Consider the following 11,123-nt stretch of genomic DNA (forward strand, 5'->3'; position numbering starts at 1 on the left):
TCAGAGAGGTGGCCAAGGGGAAAAGGTGTCTCCAGCTGATCAACAGGCAACCCAGATCTCAAGGAAAGATCTGTGAAAGGCAGGTAGCTCATCTTCCTTGTTAATAGACTAATCAACACAGCCCGACTATATAAACATATAATATTTACATGAAGACGACTTGTTCTAAAGATGGAAGCACTAGACTTTACACCAGCCTTTCAGTGTATTTTAACTAGCTAAATGTGAAAACAAATAAATACACTTATTCTCCCACTGGCCAGCATGGTGAGTTGAGCAGAGATCTCTGTTACTCTCTTTCGCCCCACGTTGGTCTGACAGACCCCATTCTGTCAGATTTTGACATTTACATTGCAAATTCTCTAACGTAGGGATCCTCTCTTACCTATTTGTACAGCACCCAGCACAACGCAGAAACATTTTGTGCTGTAACTACTACAGGCACAACAGGAAGAGCTGCTGCAAATAACAACATTATATTTGATCTGATAAACTCCATAAATATTGACTGCTCATTTCTAAATGACTATTTGGCATGTATTACCCTTTTACAAGCTAATTCTCAATGTAAGCTTGTGTTAAGTATGACTCTAATATGGAAGACAAAGCCATTTGGCTATCAACCCTTTTCCTTATTATCCAAAAAGATCATAATATCTGAAAATGTCCTTGTAAGGTAAGCAAAAAGCATGTTCAGCCGAGGTTACATGTGACGTAATTCTCCCAGGGACCCTCTGTTTCAGATAAGTGCCACTAATTCCCATCTCTAATTCCTGTAAATATCAGAGCTGGTTAGAAATTATTTAACATTAAGCAAGAAAGGTAATTTCTGATCTCTCTCTCAGTTCCACAGCAAAATACTGATTTTGCTCAAAACAATTATTCAAATCTCCTTTGAGAAAATCTAGGATGTTTTTTTCAGAATAACTGGAGTGGAAACTTTCAGGAGTGTTGAAGAAAACATTTGGCATTCGCCTGTGACAAGGTGATCCGCCACGGTGCTTTTGGCAGCCATGGTTTGGTGGTTTCCTGACCACATCTGTTCCTAAGGATGCTCTGCCAGCTGGGTTGCGTCTCCCACATCACAGAGCACCTTCAGCTCTGCTCAGGTCACCAGAGCTCCACGTACATGTGGGTCCCAGGCACCACGGAAGACACAATTTAGACACAGCTGAGACAGGCTGCAGCGTGGGAGCAGAAGCAAGAGGCATCTGAACTGTACGTCTTGCAAGCTGGAAGAGTACTTCAAGTGGATGCCATTTCATATAGAATCCAACCAAAAGTACGAAACAGTGTTTTTCTGATCACTCCAAATCAACCATTATCTAGAAACGTTTACTTCCATGAGAGCTCAGTGGTGTGAACTGGAATAGCAGTTCTGCTTTGTCCTTGTAACATCTGGACTCCCAGGTCATAGCTCATTTTCCGTGCCCTGAGAGGTCACTGAAATTCATCTCTAGTATCAGTATGATTTTTTTTTTTTTTACTGTAGTTTTTTCTATTAATCTGTTTTTAGCCAAAGCAGAAATACTCATTAAGGCATGTAATGAAGGCAATAACATTTCTAAAGAAGGAGAAATAAGAGATAAAATAAGAGAGCTACAAAAGCCTGCCTACTGAGAAAAACGTGAGACAGAAACAGCAAAGAAAAACCCCAAGAGAGCACGGAACAAGAGCAGTTCATGGAGTTAGCAGGAAACTGCAAGAGCTTAGACCAGCTATGAATTTGGCTGCTTGTCTTGAGAACATATTTCTCCAGAGCGTCATAGGCTTTTTTGTTTGGTCCCTACCAACCAAACTAGCAATGAGATGATGTTATTTTTTAAAAGCAGGTCCTGCTAACGCATATTTTGCTAAGAATAGGTGAGCCTGCAAAGAAGCCAATGTTTCCTTAACCTTTCCAAGGCATATCTGTCTGCTTGACCTGGTCTTCTCACTTGCCTACATTTCCTCTTGCCTATTCCTGGCCTTTTCACGGGCTCTCCATTTATTATTCCAGAGGCAAGTTTTCACCCTGCCTAATAAAAATGATCCAGTGAGAGTAAGAATATGGAGAATCCTTCCAAAGGGAGCTATCTAAAGGTGCATGGACAAGCTTCCACCATCTTGTGCCTTTGGTCTTCTTCCTAGTTACCGCGCTTTCCAAGTTTCCTTTCTACCTCCACATTTCTCAAGTTGCGATTCTCTTTCAGATCTCAAATGTGACTAGCATGATAGGGGTCATCCAAAATCACTTCAGGTCAGAGGGGAATACAGTGGCCTCAGCACCACTCTGTTTTTCCAGTCTCTATCCTATTTGGCTTGCAACCTTTAACCTTTTCATACAGTATCTGATGACTGTATTCAAGGACTCAGATGAACGTTGCTTGGCCCAGGCCCAAAGACAGAGACCTGTAGGCTGTTCTCGCTAACTTTACACGTGGCCTTGGGACATCTCCAAAGCCTTCATGACATTCAAGTCATGTATTCATGTGCCTCCCATCCTCTCTGCTCTTTGGTTTGTCAGAGAGGTTTACTCTTGGGAAGCGTTTCTTAACTTCTTTTAGAGCTCACGTTTCAGCATACGGCTTGTGATTTTATCCCTCCTCTAGGCACGTTTCTGAATCAGAGTAACCAACTCTTGGTTTTCCTTAGTTGTGAGAGTGACTCCCTGCCCCGTAGCCTCTCCTTTGAGATTTACGTCTGATTCACTACATCTCATTTAGGAACAGCTCAAAAATCTCTTTTTTTGCAGCTCAATGATCTTTAAGGCATGGGCTCAGCAAAGTGCTTAAAAATGTGTTGGGTCCCTAGGTCTAGGATCTAAATTGACAGAATATAGGAGGCTTTCTAGAGGAGGTTTGACCTGTGGCCAATCCTATGCCCTGAGAGACTGCTAAGAGCCACCTTACAGACAGGATGCTGGGCGAGGTAGTCTTTTATTATTCTTACCTTTAAAAGGTAATAATAAAAGACCCATAAATATTCTCACTCAGATTCCTGTGTTGAAATTCTGCGAATCAAAATGCCAGAGCATATTTAAACCCATGAAGCTTGTCTTTCCTGGTACGTGTGTCTATGGACACACGCTGTGGATGCAGCGTCATGGGCTCTATAAATATGCTGTTACCTGCAGAAAGAGCGATGCAGCAGCATGGTGCTTACCAAGGGTGGCTGCTTGGAGAATTCAGCCTTTTCTGCACGACTGAGCAAAGAGAAGGTTGTGTGGCAAGATGACCTACCTCTCTAAACCCGACGGCAGATGAGCTAATGGCATCACTTATGGCATAAAAAACAGAATTAAAAGCTGTCTTCACTGCTACATCATTCCGAGCTCTCTTTGGAGGGGAAAGAACTTCTGGTGACACAAAGGATAGTCATTATTCAGGGCCTAATTATAACCAATACACGTAGATTTTCCATAGCAGCCTTGGCCTGGTCAGAAAGCCCAACACGGTATAGCATAACAAAGAAACAGACCGTAAACATTTCCACTTAAGCCCTCTGACGCACAGGCGGCTCTTGACAATGGACATTGATCAATAACCTTTTCCCACGGTGCTTGCTCCCAGACCTGCTGCTTCGCATGCTTTCCCCATCTCCTTTGGAACAGGTTGCACCCACGGGGAAGAATCAAATCAGCATGGGCAGTGGGGAGGGTGTTTGTCTTTGCAAGACAGGTGTTGGGCAAGTAATGGAGCTTGAGCCACCCTCAACGTGAACACCCACCCAAGGGCCAGGCTCGGTCTTCAGCTCTGAGTCCTGACTCATGAGGTAATCACAGCTTTATGGAAGAGGACAAATGTCCTTCCCAACACCACTCAGCACCTCCAAGGGATGGCAATGAGTGGGACAAGTTGCCAGCGAGTTCCGCGGATCAGGTGTCACTGATGGACACGGGGACTGAGTCACTGACGGGAAAGACTGTGAGCGTGAAAGGAGAGGTCCAGAAAAGGGAAACCAGAAAACCAAATAAAAGCTGAGAGTCTTAAAGATGGGTATGAAACACAGACCATTCCTATTCATTTGGATTTCTAATTTATTTTGTTGCCAGTTAAAAACATCTATTTTGCCACTCAAGTGGCAAAGCCTTTTACATCTGAGAGTTAATTTACAGGTGCTGCCTGGGTTGCAAACTGCCTGCTGTAACCTTGCCAAATGGGAGAGCAGCTTGAAAATTTAGAGCTTCCTTTGTGAAAATAAGTGTGTCACATTTTTGTCACCATTCTGAAGAACTTGGTCTGACCTCCACCAGCCTCGAGAGACCCTCTGAAGGCAAGTTCTTCACCACCGACCACAGCAAACAGAGGCATCCTGGAGCTAGTAGCGTTCTGGGAGCATACAAGGACTACAGGCTATCCAGCAACACAAGCTGGGAAAAGACTGAAGAGGCTGACAAGAACAAGGCTGCTGGTGGGTCACTCTGTACAGGATAACTGAGGTGGACTGTAATTAGAGTTGGAGTAAGTCCCTCAAGGGACCCAAGGCAGCCTGACACACTCAGCTTGGAGGGAGAAGTTTCCTCTACTTCTGCTTAAATGGCATGTGTGTGCCGGTTTGACTAAACCCTTTGGTAAATGTAAAGGAGGGTAAGATGGGGCTTTAGCATCCAGGGGATGGTAACGGATCTCTTAGATTACTATAAAACCAGGAAAGATGGGAGCTTTAGAGATCTGGTTCATCCCAGCTGCCCCCCCAACCAGCCAATTCTACGTCATCCATCCCTGACTGATCTCTTCCTAAAATCCCCCAGTGATGACATTCTCTCCCCAGGTCATCTATTCCAGTGCTTAACCCCCTTTCCAGCTGGAGGCCTTTTATTCATGTCTAACCCACACTCCTTTGCGGCAGTTTGGTGACAGAAGTCATGTTCATGCTCCCACCCCATCGGAAGTGCATTGCCTGTCTCCTGGCAGGCAATGCTCACCCCGGAGAGAAACATAAGCACCCACCTTTGACGGTGACGAGCACGGAGCTGTACGTCTGGCCTGCCAGGTTGGAGGCCGTGCAGGTGTAGAGCCCATTGTCTATCTGCTTGCAGAAGAGGATCTTCAGCACAAAGTTCTCCTGATCATCCTCATAGATGACATGCCGCCGCCCTTCCAAAATGACCTCGTTGTCCTTCTTCCACATAATCTCTGGCTTGGGCTCGCCCGTCACGTAGCAGCTCAGCTTGGCGTGCTTCCCCTCCGTCACGCTGCACATGCGTGTCAACGCCCCAAAAGTCGCGTTGCGGGCCCCTTTGGTGGTAAGTCCAGCCGCTCTCTCGTAATCCCGGGAGAGGCTGTAGCTGATGCCGGACAACCCTTCTGCCATGGAGTAAGACTGGGCAGACATTGAATCAAGAGCCCCATGGGAGATATCCATCTTCCTGATCTCCTCCCGCCTCTTTTGCAAGTGAGACAACAAGGATGCCGTCTTGCCGCAGCTGGTATCAAAATGGCTGCTGCTGCCCGGGTTGGAAGAACCCTGCGTTTCCACCACCAGCGCGGCCGAAGCGCTGGCAGAGCCGATGGGATTCTCTGCCCGGCAGGTGTAGGTGCCGCTGTCCCCCAGCCGGGCACGCTGGATGGTGAGAGCATTTGACTCTCCGGCAGACTCGATCTGGAAGCGTCCAGCATCAGCCCAGTTCCGCAGGTGTCTCCCATCCTTCTCCCAGTTCACCGAGAGGGGTGGGCTGCCCTGGACTTTGCATTTGAACATGGCGTCTTCTCCCAACGTTACTTTGATGGAGGAGGGTTTCTGGATGAAGTATGGGGCTGACTCCGTCACTGTGGTCTCCTCTCCAACTTTAATGCTGACAGCTGCAAAAGCTTCCCCGATGGTGTTCTTGGCCCGGCAGATGTATTGGCCGCTGTCCTCCAGGCTCAGATCGTAGATTGTCAGCCTATAGAGATCCCCATCTTCTGTGGTTTTAAACCTTCCTCCAGACTGGACTGGAAGTTTATCCTTCTCCCAGCTCACAACGGGGATGGGGTTTCCAATGATCTGGCAGCTCAAGGTGGCATCCTTCCCCACAGACACCATAAACGCCTTAGGCCGGGTCAAGAACCGGGGGACCCCACTGAACGAGCTGTAATCCATCTTGGTTTCCTAAAGGGTGAGAAAAAAAAATGTCAAGAGAGAGCAGAGTAGATGGCACAGGGGAGGAATTGCTGCATTTCCATGGTATCAGGCTGTTTGTCATCTAGAAGAGTCTAGTTGGGACACGTCCTTCTCATTATGGGTGAGAAGGTCTTGGAATATTCTAGGTCTTGCCGATTTCTTAGATTTGAGCTCAATAAACTGCTGATGGAGAAGGTCGCTCACTTCTCCACAGGAGTCACTGGGTAAAATACAAGTCTTCGGGCAGCTCATACAGAAAGAACATGATGGTCCCTTTCAGCTTTGGCACTAGAAAAGTGACCTGCACTAATGCTACATAACATATGGGCTAGTTCTGTAGCCGTAGAGAAACAAACGGACCTTAAATTCTGAGAGAAGTGTCTACCCATCAAGATACCTCCTCTACGACGCTCATCTCCTCTTCATTTTCATCTCTCTTTTTCTGTCTCATTGCCCTTGCTCTTTTCAATTTTTCTCTTTCTCCTTGCCTTTTTTTTTTTAAAATTCTGTTTCTACAACATGCTCCATCTCTCCTCTTGCCCTCTCTGGTCATTACCCATCCCTATGTCTTGTTCTCTGAATCGTGTTCACACAGACCTTAGGTGAACCCCTCTCCCATAGGGCCAGCCTTCGGGAGGACACACAGATATGCCGTCATATTATTGATGATATTTCTCTTTATCCCAGCTTCTATTCAACACAACCACCCAGATAGATACAACTATTTGGTGGTAGCCAATGAGTATCTATGGCTTATATACAACCTCATCCAGATGGTGTAGGGCCAGACCCAGCTGCAGCGGGGGTGGGTGTTTGGGCACATGTATGGCTTGGTGCACACGCATCACGTTCACGGGAGTGCAACGCCACGCGAAGGAACCGCCACGGGGAATGCATGCAGCAATCCAGACAGTGCCACGTGGCTTAGGGCTTACGGGAAAGATGTCTCATCGCCCACGTATTCTCAGCTGTGCTCAGAGGGAGCTCTGCACCAGCTGTTGGATGATATGGACCGGCCAAGGGGACGAGGCTTAAGCAACGTCCAAAACTAAAGCTCATGGCAATTCTGGTGCCATTGTGTCCTGACAAAAAGCAATCAGTGGCACTAATCTTTACAGCCTTGTTCACTCACACACAGTCTCTCCATCCCTGTGGAGCTGGAGAGCAATACAACAGAGATCACCGCCTTCAGGGTCCCCTTAAAGTCCACATAGACACAAACTTTTCTTGCTTCTACACTGCTCCTTACATGGACTCCTGGATGTCCTTTCCCTTCCGCTGGAGGATTCTACTTCTAATCCTCCAAGAAGCCCTTTTCCATGCGTTGGCTAGCATTTACTTTGATAAGTATAGCACAGCTAAAAGCCTGGTCTCATAGAATCATAGGATCATTAAGGTTGGAAAAGACCTCTAAGATCATCGAGTCCAACCGTCAACCCAACACCACCATGCCCACTACACCATGTCCCTAAGGGCCTCATCTACACGTCTTTTAAATACTTCCAGGGATGGGGACTCCACCACTTCCCTGGGCAGCCTGTTCCAAGGCCTGACCTCTTGACCCCATTAGCACCAGTAACTGTGCACCAGCTGACTGGGAGCAAGATTAGACCTGATGATAGTACTCTGTAAGGAGAGCAAGCATCCCAGCTCCAAGCCTCTCTGGAAGTCCTACTCGGAAGACTTGAGTGCATCATTTCTCTCCAAGCTACTACATCTCTTTGGCCTCATGATGCCAGACACTCCTGTCTCAGCAAGCTCATGCAGCTCCTGTCTGAGCTGTGTGGAGGGTCTCTACTCAGGGGTGATTGCAGTGCTGCTCTCACATCTCTGCTTTTTCACCTTCAAAGTGCCACACAAAGCAAAACGACCAGGGCACCGTGTGTTGTAACTCAGAAAGGAAATAATAACCAGTCACCGCGACAGAAATATCCTTCTTAATCCTACAGCAGTTCGGCTTCCCCGCTGGCCACAAATCCACCCACCCTCTCACCCAATGGCAGATGCCCACACAATCTTCCCCCCCACCTCCAGCAGAAATCAGTAGGAGCAAGCCAAAAACCTGCTTTCATTTCTTGAGTCACCGTCTGAGCAGAGGTTTCATTATTTTTTCCATCCTCCTCCAGCTCTTGTTGCAGTGCATTAACGTTAACGTACAAATCACGAATGGCCCCAGGGAGCGGGGGTGGATTGACCCGCTGCATGACCTTGGGGAAATTGCTTATTTTCCCTGTGTCTTGGCTCCTCTCCCATTTCATCTTCGTATCAGGACAGGGATGGTCTCGCAAATAATTATGTGCACAGTGTATATAACACAATGTATTTGCTGGAGTGTATGACAAATCATGCATGAAAATTAATAACAAATTACAATTTTTCATTCCATTTATGCTGCTGGGGATTAAAAGACACGAATTGCCATCAAAACTAAACACTGGTAAACGCAAAAATACGAAATTATATTCATTATAATAATCATTACCATTGAAGATGGCATAGCTGAGCTAACCTTCCAACTTGATTTGGGCCACAGATCTAAGGCCAAAACAAACGTAGTCTTCTTTCAATATTTAACAGGAAAAATACCCTACATCCTATCCTATCCTGTCTCTCCCCCTCCAAAGAACATATGCAACTCTTAAGAAGCAGTCAAAGACTTTTCCTTTAGACAAAATTGATCCTTTCTAAACTAATTCCATTTTGGTTGCTTTTGTTTACTGGTATCAAGCAAATTTCATTATTCCACCAAAAATCTTTAGAAATTAAAGAAAATGCTTTCAAACCTTAAATCTGAGAAAAAAAAAAGTAATGGGGAAAAAATCATTCTTAGGAAACACTAAGAGTGCAAAGAATGATTGACTTGCAGTCATTAGTTCTAAGACCAACTGACTTTCTGTAGAGTGGTCACCTTCAATACTAGTTGCAATGAATATACAGAACCATTTTTCCCTTGGTCTCAAACTGGTCTAGAAATCTGTGAACTAGTTTGCACTTCTTTAGCCCCTCTTACTACCTTCAACCTCTGTCCTTACTTGAGCTTTAAAATGTATTTTCCATAAACGCTTGCAAAGCTGCAAGCAGAGAAGCTGCATGAATGGTTAGAAGACGCAGATACGAGCCTTGGGCTTGAGCCAAAGCACAATTGAAGCCAGTGGAAATTTCCACTGAAGTCAACTGATTGACAATCGGAGTCTTCTGCTAATTTGGGGAAGGACCATTTCAATGTTCAGAGGGGGATGCTGGGATTCAAGTTCAACTCTGGAGAATCCAGCAGTAACATTTGCTACATTAACTAAGAATTAACAATCAAAACACAGACTCAGAGCTCATATCCTAATCTTTCTCAGCCATTAGCTTGAATTTCAGGCTGCACTGTGTCATCAAAGCACTTGGATCCATCTTCAGAAGACATTGCCATGTCTCATCCTTCCTAGATCCCTAGCTGTTTCTGACAGATGTGTCACTCTGACTCATTTCCCACTTCAAATCCATAGCACCAAAAAGAGCAAAAAATAAAGTTGCTTCACTTTTCCTTCTCCCGGGCTCTGCATAACATGGAGGAGTGCCTGGAGCACAGAGATGGCTCCAGACACCAGAGATGCCTGCTTGGGAGCCAGCCAGTGAGCTTTCAGCAAACAGTGGCTTCCCCTAAACCACCTGCGTGCGGTTTTTCCTCGCCTGGTCCCCTGGAGATGTATCCACGCCTGGAGGAGAGCTCTGCTCTGTGGCAGCGCGGTGGGTGCTCTCAAAGCCTGGCTTTTAGCAGGGGGAGAGCAGGAATGCCGCTCAATTCCTAAAGCTCTTGTGCATCCTCGCACCTCGAATCCTGTGTTCAGTTTTGGGCCCCTCACTACAAGAAGGACATGGAGGTGCTGGAGCGTGTCCAGAGGAGGGCAACGAAGCTGGTGAAGGGCCTGGAGCACAAGTCTGATGGGGAGCGGCTGAGGGAACTGGGGGTGTTTAGTCTGGAGAAGAGGAGGCTGAGGGGAGACCTCATCGCGCTCTACAACTACCTGAAAGGAGGTTGTAGTGAGGTGGGGGTCGGTCTCTTCTGCCAAGTAACAGCGATAGGACGAGAGGAAATGGCCTCAAGTTGCGCCAAGGGAGGTTTAGATTGAACATGAGGAGAAATTTCTTTACTGAAAGAGTGGTCAGGCCTTGGAACAGGCTGCCCAGGGAAGTGGTGGAGTCACCATCCCTGGAAGTATTTAAAAGACGTGTAGATGAGGCCCTTAGGGACATGGTGTAGTGGGCATGGTGGTGTTGGGTTGACGGTTGGACTCAATGATCTTAGAGGTCTTTTCCAACCTCCAACCACGATTCTATGATTCTGTAGTACCTAACGTCCTCCTCCCCTGCCCTCCTGTGCTGAACAGTGCCCAAACAAGCCCCCAGCTGCTCACTGGTGTCTCTGATAGTCAAGAACAGTTAAAACACAGGGAAGCTGCTGCATCAGGTGCCTGTTGCTTTTGCTCCTGAATCAGACCATCCAAGCAAATCCATCCAAGACGCTGGCCTCAAGGTCCAGCCTCCCTCTCCCATTGTTCCCAAACACTCGCCCAGTGTTTGCAACTCACTTCTCTCCGTCAGGTAGAAGCCACTGTGTCCACAGACCTCCTAGTGCAAGGTGAAGACCCCACGTCCCGTGCTGTGATTTACACCACGCCTCACTCTTTACCAGCTTTCACCATGTACCCTCACGCTCAACGCTTCTTATGCCATTATGAATGGCCAGAAAAAAAATCCAGGGATCAGTGAAAAGAGTGTGTGCTCATCAGTATTATTTTAATTTCTAACATGATAAGAAAGCGAAACGGGGTTTATTCCTTGCTCTGCCACTGGCTTACTTTTATAATCACGAGAAAGTTGCTCAAACTCTTGTATCTTCAGCCCCCGTCTGAAAAAGGGGGTAAAAACCTTGCCTTATGGGTGATGAGAGCATGAAATCCAGCAACAACAGGCACGAAATCCTAACCTGCGGTAAGGATGAAGCTGCAATAAGTATCTAACGGTCAGAGAGATCAAACAGTTTAGATAGG

General features: G+C 46.6%; 1 protein-coding gene across 1 annotated transcript in view; it reads right to left on the reverse strand.

Moving 5' to 3' along the window:
* Positions 1-6,063, reverse strand: part of OBSCN (obscurin, cytoskeletal calmodulin and titin-interacting RhoGEF) — a 192,442-nt gene extending 186,379 nt beyond the window's left edge. The window contains 2 exon segments of the mRNA XM_075140878.1: positions 4,932-5,226; positions 5,350-6,063. Coding sequence (XP_074996979.1) covers positions 4,932-5,226; positions 5,350-6,063 — 1,009 coding nt within the window.
* Positions 6,064-11,123: the final 5,060 nt, after the last annotated feature.

This window comes from Calonectris borealis, chromosome 2, assembly GCF_964195595.1.
Source record: "Calonectris borealis chromosome 2, bCalBor7.hap1.2, whole genome shotgun sequence".
NCBI lineage: Eukaryota > Metazoa > Chordata > Aves > Procellariiformes > Procellariidae > Calonectris > Calonectris borealis.